A 21800-nucleotide genomic window follows, 5' to 3' on the forward strand; every position below is an offset into this window, starting at 1 on the left:
TTTTTGACAGTATTTCACCATCTGGGTTGCTGGGGGATGTTGATATCAGGCCAGTTCTCTTAGGAAACTGGCAAATCAATTGACTCTTGGAAGAAGGAGAATGTCTCCACATGTCTCTGAGTAAAATGAATTCCAGCTTCTCTTGCCTGTGAAAACCCAGCCAGATAGAGAGCCTAGTCTTCTAAGATGCTGTCACTCTTTCTAGGTGGATTCAGTTCCTTCTGTTTGTCCATGTCGAAATGCGATTTTAAAAGAGGCATTTTATTGTCTGATATATTTGTATTATCCGAGGGTATCTTCACACCTTTAGGCCTCCATTGGCACGGATAGGGAAACAGCCAGTGTATATTAACTGGGGTGAGGCTTAACATACCAAAGCTCAATGAAAGAAGCTGAATTCTTGCATTCAATTTCCCAGATTGCTTGCAGCAAAACTCCTTTCAATCCAGAGAGAGTCTTCAGCCTTGGGGGTGGGGAGCAGTACGTGTGCAATAAATGCTGGTCAGCATGGCTGCGTCCTTCCACGGTAATAGCGCGCGATGAAGTCTTAGCCTCAATACTCTGTGTGCGCCTTTCACTGCTGTCTGCCTGGCTAGTTGTTCTGGGGAGCAGCTGGTTTGCCCTAGAAATGCAAGTTCAATAGCCTGGGCTCTATTGTGATCTCCTCTGTTTATTCATTCAGAGGCAGCTTCCGCTCTGCCGCTTTTTACAATGATAACAGCCATCAGTGGGGAACATCGGTACAGTACGCCGAGCTCCCCCTGGCTCTGCCAGCTTATTTTGGATCAGTAACAGTGGAGAGTAGGTCTGTGATTTGTTTCCGTGTCCGTGCTAATGATTTGCTGATCGCTCCCTTAGTCACCATGGGTAAAATTTCAAAAAATACTTCTGTAACTTGGGCCCCAAAGTCCCATTAACTTTCAATGGGATTTAAGCATCAGTGAGAGTTAGGCACTTCTGAAAATGTTATCTCATGACATTCCTCAGCATAATTATGATAACAGAGATAATATGAGCCCAAAGGGGAAATCACACCTGCCACTCACTCACTTCCCTCCTCGGGGGTTTCTAAGGATGCCCTAAAATGTACAGGGGTGAATTTCAGTGAAGTGTCTTTCATTCTTGCATAGTCCGTTTGGACCCATCTACTGTATTATTTATAAAATAAATTGCTATAAAGAGTCATTGGCCCTTTAAAATTCTTCTGACCTTTTAGGAAGCATTCCACTGGATAACAACACTGAATTCTTGTTGAAAGACATATCTGTCCTCTGCAACAGGAAGACGTTTAAAGAGCTTTGTATATAGAGGGGCAGCACCTCAGCTTGTGTTACCTGTAGTAGCTTCACTGACATTGGTGGAACTATGACAATTTATGTCAGCTGAGGATCTACCGCAGAGTAAATTTCAGAGGCCATCAGAATACATCATTGAAATGTAGCTTGGTTGAAAATATTGGTGTTAGACTTTTCTGGGCATGGGGAGGAATGTCCCAAGAAGCTGTGATGCAAGGCAGGTGGTTATTGGTTTTGGATGAGGTGTGACCCGTTGGATGTAGAGGATGGTGACAGACAGATGCTGGCTTGATTAGATGTTTCTCGAGAGGTTGTTGCTTTACAGATGAATTGATGTTTGTTTCCAGAACTCAGCCCATGGCATAGTTTGAGATGCAGGGCTTTTATATTCAGAGATTATATTGATACTAGATTCATTACTATGGTGTTGCTAGACAATGGCATTTGGGAGGTATTTTCTAGGGCTGGCTGGAGAACAATATTCCATTTTTCAAAAAAAAAATAGTGGTTTTGACATTTGTTTTCATTTCTCGTTGGAACAAAAATGAGACCTTTTGAAATATTTCATAAAAAACCATGAAAAACGGACTGTCTAGCCCGTGGTTAGAGAACTCATCTGAGATAGTGAAAGACCCAGGTTCATATTCCTATGCTGAATCAGGTAGAGGAGGGACTTCAAGCTCAGTCTTTCATATGCTAGATGAGTGCTCCAACCATTGGGCTATGCGGGCGGGAGGAGGGGGTGCTCTTGCTTGCCTTCCCAATGACAACTGAGTCAAAATCAATACGTTTCCAGGAGACATTTCAGTTTCGCTGAAAAAATTTAACTAAGTCAACTAGGCTTAGTGCAATGCACTTCAAATCCAAGAAATGCACCTTATACACACTTATCTCAGACTTCAGTTTTTAATGTTATTCCACCCAACCTTGTACTTTAAATTTTTAGCTGGTCTTTTAAGTCCCCATTAGAATAATGAAAGGAACAATATCCTCAGAAATAACCTACTTAATCAGGCAGGTTCATCAGTGTCTTGCACCTTATGGCATCTTGCTTGGCGTGTTTAACACTTTACAAATACAAGGTGATGGTCCAATAGTAATGAAAGGCCTAGAGGATTAATGAGCCTAGCTTCTGCTAGACCTGGGATTCCAACAACAGAAAGTACATTTGTAATGTACTTTAGCCGTTGGTGCTTTTATGCGGGAAACCCCAAGGTTTAGATGGGACTTGCCCCAGGAGAAATTTGTTTCAAGTGCTTTCCAACGGTCTTTCTATGGTATGTACCCTCTCTCCTGTAGTATCTAAGCACCTCTCAGTCTTCAGTGTATTTAGCCTCACACCATCCCTGTCAGGTAGGGCAGTACTATTATCCCCATGAGATGGGGAACTGAGGCACAGAGAGACTCAAGTGAGTTGCCCAAGGTCATCCAAGAAATCGGTGGCAGAGCAGTCTCCCATGGGCACTGCTAGTGACTGAACTACTGGACCAATGTTCCTCTTGGTAAGGCAGTAGCTCACTTTGAGCATCAATACCAGAGTCCTTTCCCCATTTGGCGATTTTACCTTTCCAGACTTGTGCAAAGCAATTTGGTACCATCTGAAACATGCATTGTTGCTTTGCAGTCTTCTTCCCTCCCCACCCAACCCACCTGTCCAGGATGCTTAATTGTGAAGAGCCGTGCTACCTGGCACCCACGCTTGTGTTTCCGGGTTGTGAAGTATCGTCACTCTGCATTGTGCCAAACAGAATGATTAACGACTCGCATTCATTTCTGTTTCCACTCATTAGTATCGTGGCGGCCCTTGAACTTGGCTCTTGGTTAACCGTTCTGCAGAGCGGGGAGCAGAGGGTTAGTTTTAGTGCTACTGGTCGGAATTTGAATTAGTGGATAAGCTTTTAACAACTGCAGGTAAAAAACCTCTAGGACAAACGGGGTTGGTTGGCTTTTATTGATTGATTGATTGATTTTAGCCTGCCAGAGTGATGCAGCAAAAGTGCCTGCGTTAGTCACACCTGGGGGCTGATCTTTATAGGTGCAGAGTGTCTGCAACTCTCAGTGAAGTCGATGGCCTCTGGCCCCCTGGATTAAAACCACTCTAATTGCTGGGTATTATTATTACTACTAGACCGTGCTGCATACGTCAGCTGAAAGCACATCTAGCACCGACAACCCAGTTGGTTTCTGCAGCTTCCAGGCTCTTTCTCCTTTTGGGAACAATGGCTTTGGTATCAACCTGCGTCACTTTCATGAAGTTAAGAGGCAGGCTCCGACTTGGATTATTCTTTATCTCTCACTGGCCCCTTGGGCTGGTCTGTTGCATCTTACTGATTTCTTGGTTTGTGTTTCTCTTGTCTTAGCTGGGAATGCGAAAAGCAGAATTACTCAACCTTCAACCAGTCGTCTACAGAAATAAACTGGTAAGTTGCTAATAGCACTTAAATCCTGCTCCACTCTAACCAGTTGTTGGGGAGCCCAGTAATATGAATTTCTGATGCTTGTGGCTGCCTGTAGCCACTGGTTGTCCATAGTGATGCAGCTGTCAAAGGAAGAGAAAGAATATGAATCTCAGTAACAGAGGGATTGAGATGCACAGTTAGAAAAGCATCCACTGTTCTGCTTTTGGAAATGAGTAATTCTCCATGCAGAGGGTATTCTCAGTAATCTGTTTAACAAAACTCCCATACAATTCAGCACGCTCGCTCTTGCTTGCTAGGGTAGGACTGGATGTGCATGGGAAATGAATTTCACCTCAAGCGGGTTTGCGTTGTCTGGGGTCAGAACCAGCATGTCGCCTGTGAGAGGTTTCATACGCAGGTTTGTGGTTCAACTTCTGTCTAGTTTCTGCTAAACAAGTCTAATGGACACAGTTGTCGTAGAGTGAGAACAATTGATGGTTCCAGCTAATGGATCCCGTCAGTCTCTCCCACTGGAGCATGTAGGGTTTTCGGTGGCTGAGCCTAATTGTAGTTCACCAGAGATTCTGTTCTGGAGCTTTGTGAATGTCAAGACTTACAGTTGTTGAGGAATCTGCAACCAGTTTGATTCCCTTTGCACCTTGAGTCTCTGAGATTTGCAGGAATTATTCAACTCATTCAATACCTGAATTCACTCCCAAACTGCTTAGTCCCAGATGGCTTTCACCTGAATCCATCCCTTGGTTCCGGTTCGCCAAAAACTCATCCCACATTCATGGATCTGGCCTAAGTTTGGGATTTCTAGCAGTGAGTCTCACCAGGTTTACAGTTTTATTACTGAAGTTTTGCAAAAGGGAATGATACAGAATTAGCTGGGCCTGAACCAAACTCTAGGCTTAAAGACCCATGACTTTGAGGAAATTCAGATCTGGATGCAGACTTTGCATTTTTGAATAATAATAATGAATTTGATAAAGCTATAGATCAGTAAATGTTGACATCACACCTGTTGGGTAAAACATTGAATGGTTTGTTTAAAACAGATTCCAATTTAGGACCATTTTGAATTTTCTTTATAGGGCTCCAATCTTATGGGTGGATAGAAAAATGCCATTATGGGCAATACAGGTAAGTGACTGAACCAAAGGCATTGTCACACAAAAGGCATACAGTATTTATTTTGTGCAAGGTTTGTTCTATGTCATCAGTGTTTCTTCCTGGAACAAATCCTTGAAGACTGATAAATAGAGGACACAGATTTTCCTGGTGAGTGGAAATAGATTGTGTTTTTCTGCTGTGAGCAGCAAGATGACCTTAGGTGAAACTTACAAATGCCGATGGAAAAGATAACAGTCTGTTTAAGCAAATGTTTGTGAAGATAAAACTGTGAGTTTTGCACAGCTCTGCTCTCCTGGCTCAATAGAGCCTGGGATAATGTGGGTCTACAGTGGAGCCAAATAAGGTTCAGGGGATCAAGGACCTCTGAGAAGGTTCATCTCCCCCCCCCCTCCTCACCCAGTACTGCCCCAGTCTTTTTATCTCTGATCTTTAGATGTTCTTGGGTGGGGGAAGGGAAGGTGTCATGGGTCCAACATGTTTGGCCATTTTTACTCTGAGTTGTTTTATTGGTGAAAAATTTCCCCGTGACGAATTTTTAACAAAAGGTAAAATCCCAGCTTCATTAAACTCGATATAAAACTCCTCTCGTCATCAGTGGGGCCAGGATTTCAGCCCAAGGACTTGTCTAACCCCGAAGTTGCGCTGCTTTATCTTTACCAGTACGGTGAAAACAGCCCAGGCCCTAGTGTGGATGCAGTTCTTTGGGTATAAAGGGAATACGCTATATTGGTATAAGGCACCTTACTAATTGCTTCCACACTAGGGACTGTATCAGCATAATTATTATTTGTTAAATCAAAATAATCCTCCCCTCCCCCCAACCAGCATAGTTGCACGGATACAAGGACTGACTAGAGCAGGCTGACATCTCTTTGAAGTTTGACAACAGAAGTGTGATGTGGAAATGGAGGATTTCCCATTGTGATCCCCAATCTGTGCCACTCCCATATTGTCCTGGGGTTCAGTAAAGGTCCTTCACAGCCTCCGCGGTTGGCAACTTTCATATTTGTTGTTTGTAAACCAGGTGGGAATGCTCAGTCAGCGAGACTATTTGAGTGGCTGGATAGCCTCAGACCTCTCCGATGATGCTTCACATCAAACCCAAGGCAATTATATTCTTTTATATTTTTTTCAGGTTAGCGTAGCTTTAATCAGCTTCCTAGAGACCATGCTTCTCATCTATCTCAGCTACAAGGTAAGAGCCCTCCAAATAATGGATTTAAAGTTTAAGGCCCAATCAAACACTCCTTGAAATCGATGGCAGTCTTTCCTTTCTCATTCCCTCTCATTCTGCAGCAGCTGCTCTGTTCAGATCGCTCCCAACACAGCTTTACTGTGGGCATTTGAAATTCAAACCTGGAATGAATTTTGCAAATGGCCTGTGTCTCTTTTTTTTTTTTTATGGGCCAAACAAATCCCAGATCCAAGCACCCACTGAATATCAGAATATTAAAAACCTGGATCTGAATTCTGCAGCTTGAATCTCATCTCTAATGCACATGAAAGTCTCCCAGCTCTCGCTCATCACTGAGCTCGCTGAACTGAATCAGACACTCTTCAGTAGGCACACAGGGAAATATTCCTGCAAGCGAAGAAAAGTCAATTTGTTTCATACAGCAAATAAAAGATGCTTACCAGCATATGGCCCCTGGCACCTCCATGCAGCTCTATTGCTGAGTCCTGTCACAGGGATTGATCCTGTGTGGTGCTGAGTGTTGTGGACTTGATCCAGCAAAGCCTGGAAGCAAGTGACTGACTTTAAGCTCACAAGGAGTCTCACTGATTTCAGTCCCATGCCTTCTTCAGGCCAGCATGGGCTGCCCCCTGTAGGACTGAGCGGCATGAGTGCTCGGTGGAGTACCTGAGACATAAGAGCTGCCATGTGGGGACAGTCCATGGCCCATCTTGTCCAGGATCCTGCCTCCGACAGTGGCCCATCCCAGAGCTTCAGGGGGAGCGTACAGAACAAGGCACTCATGGCGTGATCTTCCCCCGTCTTCCACGCCCAGCTTCTGGGGAGTCTAGCCGCAGCCATCCCTAGACTCGGGATGTGGTCTGAAATGAGTGGAAGATCTGGGAAGAAGTGGATCCCAATGGATGGACCCTTGTAAAAGGGACTTTAGTTAGGGATTGGTCCTGCTTTGAGCAGGGGGTTGGACTAGATGACCTCCTGAGGTCCCTTCCCACCCTGACATTCTATGATTCTATGACTGTGGCAGCATCAGCCCCCACAGCGCCCCCTGGTGTCTGGTCTACCTTCCCTCAGGGAGGCTTTGTCCGGCAGCTGTCCCTCTCAGCCCCGGAAAGGGACTCAGCAATGGAAATGAAAGGGCCTTCCACTCTCCTGGGTTACCTTTCACTCTGCTGTCTCACAGAGCTTTGTCCCTTTGGACCCAGCCCCCACCTGAGCCACTGACCTCAGGGCTCCCTCCCCGTCCCCGGAGTCCTTCCCCCCTCAGTCTGCCTCCATGCCACCTGCCTGGGGCTTGGCCTTTTTCAGGAGCCTCCTTCTCTCCTGACAACCTCTCCCTTCAGGGCTAGATGCAAGAGGCAACCTCCCTCCTGCAGCTGTCTCGCCAGCTGAGCTCTCCCAGACCTGTATGGAAATCACCTGGCTCCTTCCCAGTTGGGTCTGATAACCAAACAACCGTCTGATCCCAGCCAGTCAGGATCAGCTGTTGGTGGGGAGCTTAGCCATCACAGGCAAGACTGAGCCCAGCTCCCCTTAAAGGGCCAGCCAGCCTGTGACAGGGGCCCAGCTGCGACGTTAATCTTCAACTTCATTTCCTTCAGAAGAGAGGCTGAACACGCCAATGCCTGTAAATTCTCTTTTTTGCCACAGAGCTATTAGATTCATAACAGCCATTTTATCTCCCTTCTGTCAGATGCCTGAAACCCCCTTGGACCAGTTTTCTGCACCTCGGCATAGCTATTCGCCGCTATTCTGATTACAGCCCAGGCAGATGGATTCTGTTCTGTATCATTTACTGAGCTTTCCCACAAAGGAGTCTCCAAAATAGCACAAATGGGGCACTTTTCAAACAACATGGATTTTCTTTTAGTTTTGTGGATAGAACTTCCTTCTCCCTTTCTCCCCCAGTCCCCTTGGGTGCTACCGTCCGTGTCTGTGCAGTAGCGGAGTCATTTGGTTTCATACCATCTCATAACCGCCATCTTTTGTGGCAGCCTCAGCTCAGAAGCCACTGAGATAGAAATACCCTCTTATCCATCGGGGTTCTCCTACCAGCTGAGAGTTGGGGGCAGCAGGGAGGGGACCATTCCTTGCTTCGTCTGTTCTGTATAGGAGAAGAGGATTTCTACTTACAGGCCTGTCACTCTGGCTCCTTTTACCCTCAGAGAAAGAAGGCCTCAATAAATGTCATCTCAGAGTAGGGTTACCATATGTCTGGATTTTCCCGGACATGTCCGGCTTTTTGGTCCTCAAATTCCCGTCTGGGAGGAAATTCCAAAAAGCCGGACATGTCCGGGAAAATAGGGAGGGGATGTGGAGCTTGGATCCGGGCTGGAGCCGCTGGGGCTGGAGCCGGAGCCGCTGGGGCCGGTGGTTCTCGGCTGCCGGACGGCGCCGCTCAGCCGGAACTGGGGCCTGAGCCGAGCTGGGCCGGAGCCGCTGGGACCGGGGCTGGAGGTGCTCGGCCAGCGCCGCTTGCCCAGGGCCGGGGCCGGGGCTGGGCTGGACCTGCTCGGCCAGAACCGGGGCCCGAGCCGAGCCGGGCCGGGCCGGAGCCGCTGGGATCGGAGCTGGGGATGCTTGGCCGGCGCTGCTTGCCCAGGGCCGGGGCCGGCTGGAGCCGGGCCGGAGCCGCTCGGCCGGGGCCGGCACCCCAGGGCCCGGGCCGGAGACGCCGGGGCCAGAGCCGCTTGGCCGGGGTGGCCGGACTGGGTCACGCCTCCTCGCGCACCTGGAAATCCAGAGGCCTCTAAACTGGGTTAGAACCTGCTCCATTCAAGGTGAAAGGCTTGTACCCTGGCACTCTGTTCCCCTGCTCTTCTTCATATTCTCCGTTCCATTGTTTGTTATTGGGTGAGTGCTGACACGGTTCTGCTTCAAGGAGGTGATAGTCTAGGGGTCTTTGCTGCCTGTGTCATAAACTAAGCTTCACTCAGAAATAATCCACTGACCTCCCACATCTCATCCCCTTCCTGCTGTTCATCCCGCTCGCTCCTCATGTCTTATCTAAAATGTAGATCATAAGTTCTTTGGGAAAAGAACCAGGGCTGCTTCTGCCTGCTATGAAATACCCAGCTTTCTCCTGGCTGCTACAACATCATAATAGCTGGAAATGACCCAAATCGGAACCTTTTAAATTGTCCTTTTCCGTATTCTTCCGGGATTATTTAATTAAACTATGCATTTTTTTTCATTCTGCAGGGAAACATCTGGGAGCAGATTTTTCGCATTTCATTCATCCTTGAAATGATCAACACGGTGCCCTTTATAATCACAGTAAGTGTTTGCTCTTGACATTTTTAAACCAATCACATTTCAATAAATGCTACGCTACACTGTTTTCATTATGAAACCATGATTAATGGGCGTCTGTCCTATTACAGGAAATGTTAAGAGCAGGTCAACTCCTCTTCCCCTCCCCCCAAACCTTTTTTTGCAGGAACAAATGACTTTCTGTGGAAAATGTTCATTTTTGTTTAAATTTTCCAGTTTCTTGATGGGTTCAAAAAGACTTTTCATGAAATTCGGGACTGGCTGCTTTTCTCCTGGTTCCATGGTTGGTTGTGAACATGCTGCATAACTCTAGGATTGTATGGAAGATGGTCTGCCTGCCATCAGCCCTGAGACCGCATTGTTTGTGACCCACTCAGATACTGGCCAATGTAATCAAGACCCCTGCACCAGCGCAGAGCTCACTGCAGGATCCTGGCCAAACTTTATAGCCATAATTCAGCTCCACTGGTGTCAGCAACTTTGGAAGATGGAGCATAGACAGGTCTCAGGTGTTTGCATCTAATCTAGATTGCAATGCTGCTCAATTATAGCCATGCACTTGGCAGTATAGTCAAGGCTACACAGACTTGGGGCAGATCATGAAAACTCTATTCTAAGGTCTGGAACTTGAACTGATGTAAATCAATGTTGTTCCATTGAAATCAGTAGTGTTATGCCAACTTGCACCAATATAAGAACGGCCATACCGGGTCAGACCAATGGTCCATCTAGCCCAGTATCCTGTCTTCCAACAGTGGCCAATGCCAGGTGCTTTAGAGAAAATGAACAGAACAGGTGATCACCAAGTGATCATCCTGTGTCGCCCATTCCCAGCTTCTGGCCAGTTGAGGATCTGACCCAACCTTTGCAACTGGCAGTTTCTGTAATCTTTTGAGGCCAATTATCCTCATGTATTCCTCTACCAAAACTTTGGAAATTAGATTCTTAGGGAGTAGGGCTAATGATTGACTATTTACTTATTTATTATTTATGACTTATTTAATAAAGGAGCATTGATTTTTGTGAGTGTTTTTCAAGTAAACCTGCAAATAACTATTGTTTTCTAGATATTCTGGTCCCCTTTACGGAATTTGTTTATTCCAGTTTTTCTGAACTGCTGGCTGGCCAAGTACGCCCTGGAAAACATGATAGTGAGTAGCCAAAGATCACCCACTCCCTTCCAGCGTAACCAGAAGAGTAGCCTGGCAGTCTTCTTACTATTGTTTCGGGATGCTTGTTTTACACTAATATTGAGAGAGAAACTGTTAATTTCAGGCGTCCTTAACCATGCCCCATCTTTGGAGAGTATCTCGATGCTCTCCACTTGACACCTTAAATCAAGAGGTAGCAGGCTCTGATGTGCTCTAGGACCCTATTGTCCTGTGGATTATGCTGCCAAGGCGGTGACTCAAATTTATACTTAGGGCCAGATTTTCAAGTGCACAGGACCCACAACTGGGGCCAAATGCTTAAAAGACCCTGGCACCCAACAGCTCCCATTGTGACCCTTAGTACCAGATTTAGACGCTTTTCTGAAAATCTGGCCACTTACTAAGGTGTCTAAATGGGATTTGAGTTCTATCGGAGATCTGAGTCCTTCTGAAAGCTCTGCCCATGAGGACTATAGCTGAGTTCTTAAGGCCTGTGTTCACAGAATGCTTCGAAATTGCATGTTAATGGGTACTTTGAAGCTGGCTCTTAGCCATGTGGCACAATTCTCTGTGTATTATTTATTTATTTCATGTTCGTTATGGCTGTGCATAAGGGGCCAACCACGAATGCAGCCCCACTGTGCCAGGCATTGTACAAACACAGACCAGTAGCCAGTCCCTGCCCCGAAGAGTTTGCAATGTTATAACAGGACAGCAATGGCTTTTCCCATTTCCCTCCATCTGTCATTTCGACATCCTCCTCGTTACCCAGGCTTGCTACCTCCAGCCCTTAACTGCCTCCTCCTCACCTCCCACGCACAGGATCGTTCCAGTCTCTGTCCCTAGATCCCCTTCATCACTGGTCTCTTCCACACCATCCCTTGCACTAATGCCCTTATCCGTGACTCGCCCCCGCCCCACGTGGCTGCATTCAAAGTGATGACCATGATGCCTCACAATGCCATTTTCAGAGCTGCACTCCGCAGTGTCTCAGGTTTGGGGACAGAATAGGCCAAGACTTATTCCTTACAGAAATGCATGTGACACTTTTTAAAAGGGACAGATTCTGGCCTGAGTTGCTTCCTACGCAACCCTTTGGAAGTCATCAAGGTTGCATGGGTATAACGGAGGGGTAGGTTTGCACCCAAGTATTTATCCTAGTCGTCTGCCAAGTGAGACTTCTCTTTTTTCCAGAACGACCTGCACCGAGCGATACAGAGGACGCAATCCGCCATGTTCAATCAGGTGCTGATTCTGATTTGTACCCTGCTGTGTCTTGTTTTCACAGGGTAAGCAGTTTTGTTTGCTTTTTCTAAACCCTTGACCTGGCTGCATGCCACATTTATTCATGAAATAAATAATGTGACATAAGGCAGTGATTAAATAGATCGAGGGAAAGGCTAAGGCCCTGATCCTGTAAAGGCTTACGTATGGGCTTAGCATTTTACTCTGTGAGGAGACATGTGCATGCGCATGACTTTGCAAGATCGGGCCCTAACAGAGCGTGGTGGTCTGAAATGTGATAGGCAGAACTTTCTTCTGTGGGTGTCACTTTTATCCTGTTGCGGTGGCAGGAAAAGTCATGTTAGAGCCTCTTCCGACTGCAGGTTGCCCAGCTTTCTGGAGCAGAAAGTTGTGTTGGGAGCTGGCTGGAAGTTTCCCACCCATTTGCCCTGAAGCTCCAGCCCAAAGTGCAATGAGACAAACAGACTCAACCATGTCACAGGCCAGAGGAGCTGCTCAGGATAGATTTCAGAGGAGCAGCCATGTTAGTCTGTATCCACAAAAAGAACAGGAGTACTTGTGGCACCTTAGAAACTAACAAATTCATTTGAGCATAAGCTTTCGTGGGCTACAGCCCTCTTCTTCGGATGCATAGAATGGAACATATAGTGAGGAGATATATATACATACAGAGAACATGAAAAGGTGGGAGTTGCCCAACCAACTCTAAGAGGCTAATTAATTAAGATGAACTGTTGTCAGCAGGAGAAAAAAAACTTTTGTAGTGATAATCAAGATAGCCCATTTAAGACAGTTTGACAAGAAGCTGTGAGGATACTTAACAGCTTCTTGTCAAACAACAGTTCATCTTAATTAATTAGCCTCTTAGAGTTGGTTGGGCAACTCCCACCTTTTCATGTTCTCTGTATGTATATATAGCTCCGCACTATATGTTCCATTCTATGCATCTGATGAAGTGGGCTGTAGCCCACAAAAGTTTATACTCAAATAAATTTGTAGTCTCTAAGGTGCCACAAGTACTCCTGTTCTTTTTGTTCAGGATAGTGAGAGCACAGAGGGCCTATAAAGACGTTTGACCCCCTGCTCCAATCCTCACCATTCTAGGGCCACACATTCAGATTACTTCAGTCAACCAGCTTTTGTTTGCTGCATGCTGCTGTGGTTCGGGAAGGGGAGGGGACCAAGTCACAAGAGAGAGCAAAATTGCTAAGGAATTAGCTCAAATGAGCAGATGAGAGAACCATAAGTTTATTATGGGCTTTGAAGAGCTGCCTCTTGCAGTGTTTTTGGCTTGAATTTCTTCAGTTCCTTTCATGTTCTTTCAAAATATCCAGCCCAGAAACTCATAGAAGCCTCCAGACTTTTGTTGCTCATCTGAACATAAACTGAGCTCCAGACCTTTTGAAGTTCACAAATAACTGGTGCTAGTAGGAATTTTTTTCTGCTCCATTAACATTGTTAGCAGAACCACAGCACTATTGCATTGGAGTCACTAGGCATGAGAGTACCATATACAAATATGTTATTGGTTGGCAATATAGGTCAGGGCCAGATTTTCAAAATCATGTGAGAAAATATCTGCATGCCTAATTTGCACGCATAGTTAACAGAATTGCATCTACACATTAGACACTTACTCCCATATCCGTTTCAAGCACAATTACTTTTATGTGGCTTCAGTTCTGGGTCTTTATCCCACATTTGACCTTGGCAAGGTGAGAGATGAGGCTGTGCTCCAAGCCCAAACTGGCACACCTCCTCCATCTACGTAGACAGAACATCAGCCCTTTCTCCTTCTCTAGAGCATGGGGTAAATGTGACTTAAGAAAACAAAACCTCTCTGTTGGATGCACGATGTGTTGTGGGGTTTTTTTGTTTTTGTTGTAACATAACCAAGTCAGCCCAGTAGAGAGTGTTTTTCAATCGCTCTTTGAAGCATGGCCCCTCGGATGATGACATGTGGCAAGATACATGATAGACCAATTGCACTGCTGTTCCCTGTGGATATGATCTGAGGCCCAGTGCTCTTCTAGGTGGTTACACTCATCATGTGGCCGCACTGCTAGCTGTCAGACACAAAGGCAGAAGGGTTGATCTATTGATTTTTTTTCTTTTTTCTGACTCCTTTCCCTTCTCTCCATCTCCATGCAAAAATATTTGTTTCCTCTTTAAGCAGGGGGAGGAAATATTGTTCACCTCTGGAGGGCAAAGGTGTCAGTGTCCAGATAACCTGTCATGTATTTGCTAACTGCCTGTTGCTTTTGTTATTGGAGGTGTGTGTGTGTGTGTGTGTGTGTTGTGGGGGGACGGGACAGAAGCTTCTTTACTAAAAGCAGCATTGATTCAATGGTGTTTTCACCCCCTCTTGGTTATACTGCCTCCTACGTGGTGCTCTTGGGGGCAAAGAGTCCTTTTAATGCACACAGACACGGGAGGGGGAGCATGGCTGAAGGACCCTCCATAGCAGAACCTCTCTTGCTCTCAAAGGTCTAATGGAAAAGTCAACAAAACCGACTTTATAAGCTACCATGTGCACTTTGTCGGTGCTATTTCCTGTTGACCTGAACAATGGAGAATAGAGTGTTTGGGGTAGGGGTGAATTCTCATGCCCGTGAGTGGGTGCTGGGATTGATTCTCTGCCTGGCTCCCATTGGCTTTCATTGGAGGAGTGCACCAAAACCCCATACTGTGATTTGGAAACTTGCAGGAGATTCTGCCCATGGCTGCAGCAGGAAGTTTCCAGTCTGATTCCAGTTGGATTCTGTAGAGTCCTGGAGAGGACTATATAAATATATATATATTGAGCAAAGCATCATAGTTTAGGGCTGTTTACCCAAACCAAACTGAGCTCCCAAGCCTTTTAATCTCCATTCATCACAAATTATACAGGGCCAAATCCTGGGTCCATTGAGCTCAAGGGGTGCTTTACCATTGGTCTCAAATGGGTCAGTATTTAGTTTTATGGGATTAAGGCCCAGATCTGGTTTAAATCAGCATTTGACTTTGATGGAACTATACCAGTTTACACCAGCTGGAAGTAATCCTAAATGTTCAGAACACTTTTTTGTAGCATTTTGGGTTGGGTTTTTTTTTACTTTTTTTAGAGCCTGATCTTCGGAAGTGGTGATGGCTGATAAAAGAATCAGACACGCTCCACTGACTCAGAGTGTCTCCTTACTTTGCTTTGTCCTCCTGAACACTTAGCTTCAGGCAGATCAATTCCTATTTTAGGAGCCAATGATTGTCTCTAATTACATGATTTTAACAGAAACTTGTTAACTGGAGCATGCCAGGATCAAGGCTGGCTTATGCAAGTTCACATGGCTCAGAGCAGGCAGTAAGTGCTGTCATGTCCAGGGCGATACTGGTGATTTTCAAAGGGGAGATATTTGTTGGACACTAATTCAGCTGTGATGGCTTGTACATTAAGGACATTGCATTTCCTAAATATGCTGTTCATCTGGAGGAGGTTACCATGGTTGCTAGATTGCCATTTGTCTAATGGGTCATGGAGGCATCTGCTAATTAACAGAACCCTTTACCCTGTGCATTTAGAACAACGTGGATGTCTTTCCATTGTTAGGTATTTCATGTCTAGTTAGACTTTTGACATTTTCTTACATCTCTACTGGTCTGGACTTTGAATGTAACATACCAGTTAAGCTGTAAGTGGACACAAAGTGAAGCTGATGAGTATGATAGGTCTAAACATCCTGACAGGTCTTTTTAAATAAAAACAAGCCACAGTACACTTTGCCTTTAGCAGCACATGCCCTCTGTGACTCTATATGTATTTCCTGGCCTGTTTGATAGCACTAGAATTAAATTCCAAGGCTACTTCTACATTATTTCTGTTCACCAAGATGACTTTTAACCTGCATGCCTCTCAAGTGATGCTGACTGACTACTGAGGCAATCAACTGCTTGGTTCCAGAAGGTTTGTGTTTCCAAAGAGAAAAGTGGTGCAGTGCGGAGTGAAATGTATTAGCAGCATTGTGCTTGCTGAAGAATCTCACTTGAAGTCAGTCATGAGACTGAGAGCCCTTAATGTCATCTGAGTCATAGCAAGGATGGAATGAGCTTCCCGTTTACCTTTCTGCGACACTCGGTTCTGTCAGAAACATAGGGCCTTGGATTCCATGGTACCTACATAAGTGGCGTTGTACTACTGGAGTGTGGTACCTGATGGCGAGAGTTAGAGGTCATGTTCTGATGAAGATGTTAATTGAGGGGGAGGATTATCTGAGCCAAATTGAACCTCTAAACTAGAAGTGCTGTCAAGCTGGCCAGATTTATCCTACTGACAATACTGGTGATACACCAGGGATGAATTCTGCCCATGAGTCTGGTAGGTTTAAGGCTTCTTCTAGGGCATTTTCCTGCAAGTACCAGAGGGCCCTCTTCCCCCACTGGCATGAGTAGGAGTGGAGGGCATTATACGTTGCAGGATCAGGAACCTGATGTTCATGGAGTGCCGTGTGAAAGCCTAATTGACTCATGCTCCCTTTCCCTCCTCCCTCCAGAACCTGTGGCATCCAGCATTTAGAAAGAGCAGGCGACAACCTCTCCCTCTTCAAGTCCTTCTACTTCTGTATCGTCACCTTCTCCACCGTGGGCTATGGAGATGTGACCCCAAAGATCTGGCCCTCGCAGCTCCTGGTGGTTATAATGATTTGCGTTGCCCTTGTCGTGCTGCCCCTCCAGGTAAGCGACACGGCCATGAGGAAAAAGATGCGCTCAGCCTATATTAGAAATGGCAGCGTTGCTGGTGTGTCATGGCCCGTGAGAAGGACCAGCAGGAAGGTGATTTCCACTTGACTAGACAGTTGACTGGGAACATGATTTGAGATTTCCAGAGGAGAGAGAGGAATTCTCAACCCATGTTTCTGCTCTGAGGCACTGTCAACCAGCGGCTGAGCGGTGACGTTTGATGCATCACGTCTGGGAGCAGACAAGCCAGTGCTCCTTCTCCGCCAGCCAGCCGCATGATGCGGCAATGGCAGCCTGTTGCCTGCAGTTTTCACTGTCTGTCACTGCTTAGTGTCAGGCGAGGGGAATAGGGAAAAGGTTTTCCTCTGGGATTGAATAGCCAACATGTATTTCCTTCCCATCTGTCCTTAAACGGAACAAGCAGATAGGGGTGTGTGTGTGTGTGTGTGTGTGTGCCCGCTAGCAGGAGAGCTAGAAATCACATTGTCACAGTTTGCAGGTACATACTGTGATGTGAGTTCATTTTAACGTGTATACATGTGTGTTGAGTATACGTATGTGTTACAATACAGGCATGCCTAGTACTGTACAGGGCATGTACACTACAGAAAATCTCAGGATGTTTGTCAATTAATGTTTCTTGAAATGAAGCAACCCATTTTCAAGAGGGTATACAGGTTAACACATGTGTGCCTAGTCTGTCTATCCTATCTGTGTCTTCTCTATTCTCTCGCTCTTACAGGCATTTGCATGATGCCCTTCACCCTAGCATTAAACACAGATTACATTCCTGTATATTACACACAACATTGTACATGTATAAACACAACTGTCCTTTATCCAGAGCTCTCTTAACCTTGCACAGGTGTATGTGGCTAACCAGGGGACAGTATAACTATGGATGTGCAGTTTGTAGCCGTGAAAGTGTTCTGAATCCTTGAATCCATTTGGCCCACCCCACAGTCTGTCTGCCTTTGTTTGCAGTTCGAGGAGCTTGTGTACCTCTGGATGGAACGTCAGAAATCAGGAGGGAATTACAGCCGCCACCGAGCACAGACGGAGAAACACGTTGTCCTTTGTGTCAGTTCCCTCAAGATTGACCTCCTGATGGACTTTCTGAACGAGTTCTACGCCCATCCCCGGCTGCAGGTAAAGGCAGAGGTGTCTTATTTCAGGGCTAGCGGTGTTAGCAGTTGAACAAGTGTCCTTCCTGAGCTCTCCGCGCTGCTAGACCTTGCTGTGGGTAATGAGTGCAACACTCACACTGAGCACATGGAAGAGGGAAGCAAAGGATATGTGACAGGAATACATACGAGGTAAAAAATATCAGTTCAACCAGATTAGTCTTCAGTATAGTCTGGTAATTGGTTTCAATTCACTGTATAGAATGCATGGATCAGTATATGGAAACAGCACAGAAGAAATATATATTGTTATAGTTCTGGTAGATTCACTACCCTGCAGTACATACCTCCCTCTATGCCACAACAATGGACACACTCTATCGGGGCTAGTTCGGGTTTTTCTGCAGCGCTTGTTGCTGTAGTATCCAAGCACATTGAAAATGCCTCCATAAATGTGTTATTTTTTTGTGTTAGAAGGTGTTTACCAAATTGAATGCCTTATACTATATAAATAAAGTGTTTGCTCGTTGAATCCCAGATGATCTACCCAGCTCCGAATGGAATAATCAAGTCTAATCAGCGCCGTTTATCAGTGAATGGGTGTAACTTTCACCCCATTACTATTAAGAGTGGCTCACATGCACCCTGTATTTGCATTTAATTCAAGAACCAATCAAGATTTCACTGTTGTCATTGTCAGCCTTGGCTCCATGTAGATTTCATTTTTGAAGTCTTGTTAATTTCTCTAAATACGCAGAGCCCACTTTTCTGAGCCAAATCTTCAGGCCTTTAATAATTCAGTTGTCAGATGTGCCTACATTAAAGCCATTGTGCAAACGTGATTGGGGGAAAACGCTGTGTGTGCCTCAACGCTTGTGACATCCCAGCGCTGGTGCAAAGTGATATCACACCATTAATTGTGTAATGCCGAAACCTGCATAGAATTGCACACTCAATCAGCGAGTGAAACGATCTTACCACGCTTGCACTGTCAGGCTGCCAAGCAAACACTGGCTTTTTTCTTTCAGGATTACTACGTAGTGATACTTTGCCCAACAGAGATGGATATACAAGTTCGGCGGGTCCTTCAGATTCCTCTGTGGTCTCAGCGAGTGATATATCTTCAGGGATCTGCACTGAAAGATCAGGATCTCATGAGAGCAAAGTGAGTATAGAGCCCATCCTAGCAAGACCCACAGAGGTGAGGGAGGGGAATAGCCCTCCAAGACACCTGCTATGGCTACCAGCATATGTGTTCTCTGTTATTCAGAGCAAGAACTGTGCACTTCTGTGCTGTAGCATTGATTACACTGCTATACAGCTTCCTAGATAAGCATGGGAAAGTCAAAACACTCCAGCAGGGCAACTTCTCTCACTGGTGGGTGGCTCCAATAGCTAATCTAAGCCATATCGTTTTTTAGGAGAGGAATGCTGGACATTACAGTGCTAAGCTCCAAGCACTGGCTACAATCCATCGCTGGTTAAAATGAATGCTATTTTGTATGCTATTGACTAAAAATTTGGAAAATTCCCATCAGCCAGACACAAAGGTGAAAAGATGCCATGAAGAAAAGCAGCTTAGTAAGGCCTGGTTTACACTAGAAGATTAAGTTGGTTTAACTACATCGCTCAGGAGTGTGAAATATCTACCCCACTGAGTGGTGTAGTTAACCTGACCTAACCCCCAGTGGATACAGTGCTAGGTTGCCGGAAGAATTCGTCCTAGCTACCATCTCTCAGGGAGTAGATTAGTTATGCTGACCGGACAACCCCTCCACCCCCACCCAGTTGGCGTAGGTATGTCTACACTGAGCATTACTGTGGCACAGCTGTGCCTCTGTAGCATTTCAAGTGTAGACAAGCCCTTATTAAGGACATCCATTTCAGTGCTGACAGCTCAAGATATCACAGTAACTGATGCAAACAGTAATGCCCACATTTCAAACTCACTGTCACGGTGCTCTCACAGGCTGGCGTGATAGTCTGACCCCAGTTTAAACATTCATGCACCACAGAATCTTTTCTCTGTTTTCTCTGCCATCACTGTAAAATTCTCAAAAATAGACATCAGATCATTGAACTCTAGCTAGGTGTCCTTCATTTTGTGGATAACGAGTCTTGAGGGGTGGACTGGAAATGTAATAATGGGGCTTTAAAATTCTTTAAAGGCTGCCAATTACTAGTTCCTTTTGAATCCAATCCTACCCCAGTAGAACTCTCTTGAGAACTCTGCACTTAGCTGATTGTTAAGGTGCCTAGAATAATGGATTGAATTTTTTTCTTATTTCTGGATTCAGCAGCCAGTAATAGAAATTGACGGCAGGAGGCACAGAAACCCAGGTTTATCATCTCCTGCGAAATGCAAGAGCCTGGATGCCCAATGCCTCCTTCTCCCCAAGAGCTGGAGAAATAAACCCCCCCAAAGAACCTGCTTTTACTAACTGTGTAACTCTAACTGTATCCAGTAAAGTAACTGGTAATAATAGTGGCCCTTCTAGATATGAGGATCTCAAAGCACTTTGCAAATATGAATTGTGACTCGCAGCACCCCTGAGAGGTAGCTTAATTCTGTGCTTATTTTTCGGGTGACCTGCCCTGGGGCACACTTGAGTTAGCAGTAAGGGCAGAGGTGGAGCTGAGGAGGTGCAAGTCCGACTCCCTGGTCCAACTATTAGGAAACATTTGCTAGCTAGAGCGAGACGTGGCTCCTGCACAAGTAAGGGCTGCGTGGGGCAGGGGGACTTGATGCCAGTGGAGTAATGTGATAGAGCTTCACTCCATCTCCCCTGCTCCTGCATGTCCCTTCTATGGCCTACCCCTAGAGCACCCCGATGGGTGCCCTCCTTCCCTTGCCCAGGGGTGGGACAAGGGGCACAGTGAGTCCTCTGCCAGATTTCCTCCAGCAGAGCTCCCGTGCACAGGAGGATTTCTTCATTTGTCCATCTCCAGCTGCAGCCCAAAGTGGCCTTAGCAAACCGGAAAGTCCAGCCCAGGTTCACACCAGCGCAACACGATTCGCAACTCAACCCACTTTCAAATCGGCACAGCTACCTCAAGGTCTAAAATGGCAATGTAGACAAGGCTTTGTCTTCCCCCTCCCCTCTAACATTGCACATTCCATTGTCACACTTTCCAAACCCCTCTTCTCTTCTTCCCTTCCACCCCAGAGCCCTTTTTTCTACTTTACTTTTCTATTCCTTTCCCTTTCCCCGTCTCTTTAATGCTCAGCATGTAGTTACTGCTCTGAGGACAGTTTACACATCCCTTGAAACACTGAAACTGGTCTTTAATTTTCCTGGCTGTTTGTGTGTCTCTCTCCATTGCCTTATAAATACCGATGGCATAAACTCGCTTTGTAGGGACATTGTTCACTGTGTCTGCTGGGACCTCTTTGGGAAAATGACATTTTAATTAATTCAGAGAGAGAGAAATCATGTTTAAATCAAGGTAACGGGAGAAAAAGAGAGGGCAACACAAGCGGTCACACTATATCTCCTTATAAAGACATCGCTCTGCAAAGGCAGCAGAAAGCACCATTGAGGACCATACTGGGAGCGGGGACAGTGGGAGGCAGCCAGAAGGGAAGGGGCTCTTCGCTATTTAATATTGTGCATTTCCCGTGGATGCTCATTTCCAGAGCGAGAGCACTTACAAGAAACTATCACAGCCAGGACTCTTCCAGGGTAAAATGTGTGCGGAGGGGCACCTGTGTGTCTTTTAAGTGTGGGTTCATCCCCCCTCCCCCCCCCAGTCCATGCAGTGCCACAAAGGGAGACTGGAGGTTTGTCCTCACTGAGGGGTTTTGCCCCAGAGGTGCTGCACCGGGGAAAGCCGCTACTGTAGACGCACCTGAAACCAGAGTAAGCCACTTTTTACACCTGCATGACACGTCTGTTGGGGGTTTGCTCTGGTGCAGCACTTTGATAAAGTTACTCGCGTGCAGAAATCCTCAGTTCGGACCAGCCCTGGGAGATGCATTTCCAGAGGCTCCTAGGGCAGTTCATGCAAGCAAGTTCTAGCATGTATAATTGTGCAGGTTTGTACATATATTCAGCAGGCTGTGCGCTGTGTGCGCTGTGTGTGCTGTGTGCGCTGTGTGCTGATCACTGGCCCCTTTGTCCAGTGCTGCTCTGTGTGGCTCTCCCCATACAATGGACTCTCTCATCTCTGGTGACTCAAGGAACCACCTGTGTCAGACAAGTCTGGGCAGGATCTTGGTGCAGAGTTGCTTTCCAAAGCAGCACGTTAAGAAGCAATGACCCATCCCTGCTGCC

The 21800-nt window shown here is 46.1% G+C and overlaps 1 protein-coding gene across 2 annotated transcripts in view; it reads left to right on the top strand.

Annotated features, from left to right (window-relative positions):
* Nucleotides 1-21800, top strand: part of KCNT1 (potassium sodium-activated channel subfamily T member 1) — a 204871-nt gene that overhangs the window by 132740 nt on the left and 50331 nt on the right. For both annotated transcript variants that reach the window (XM_054007779.1, XM_054007780.1), the window contains 9 exons: nucleotides 3656-3715; nucleotides 4792-4840; nucleotides 5967-6026; nucleotides 9225-9299; nucleotides 10364-10447; nucleotides 11642-11736; nucleotides 16216-16396; nucleotides 17387-17551; nucleotides 18555-18691. In XM_054007779.1, the coding sequence (XP_053863754.1) occupies nucleotides 3656-3715; nucleotides 4792-4840; nucleotides 5967-6026; nucleotides 9225-9299; nucleotides 10364-10447; nucleotides 11642-11736; nucleotides 16216-16396; nucleotides 17387-17551; nucleotides 18555-18691 (906 nt within the window). The remainder of the gene's footprint in view (nucleotides 1-3655; nucleotides 3716-4791; nucleotides 4841-5966; nucleotides 6027-9224; nucleotides 9300-10363; nucleotides 10448-11641; nucleotides 11737-16215; nucleotides 16397-17386; nucleotides 17552-18554; nucleotides 18692-21800) is intronic.

Source organism: Malaclemys terrapin, chromosome 17, assembly GCF_027887155.1.
Source record: "Malaclemys terrapin pileata isolate rMalTer1 chromosome 17, rMalTer1.hap1, whole genome shotgun sequence".
Lineage (NCBI taxonomy): Eukaryota > Metazoa > Chordata > Testudines > Emydidae > Malaclemys > Malaclemys terrapin.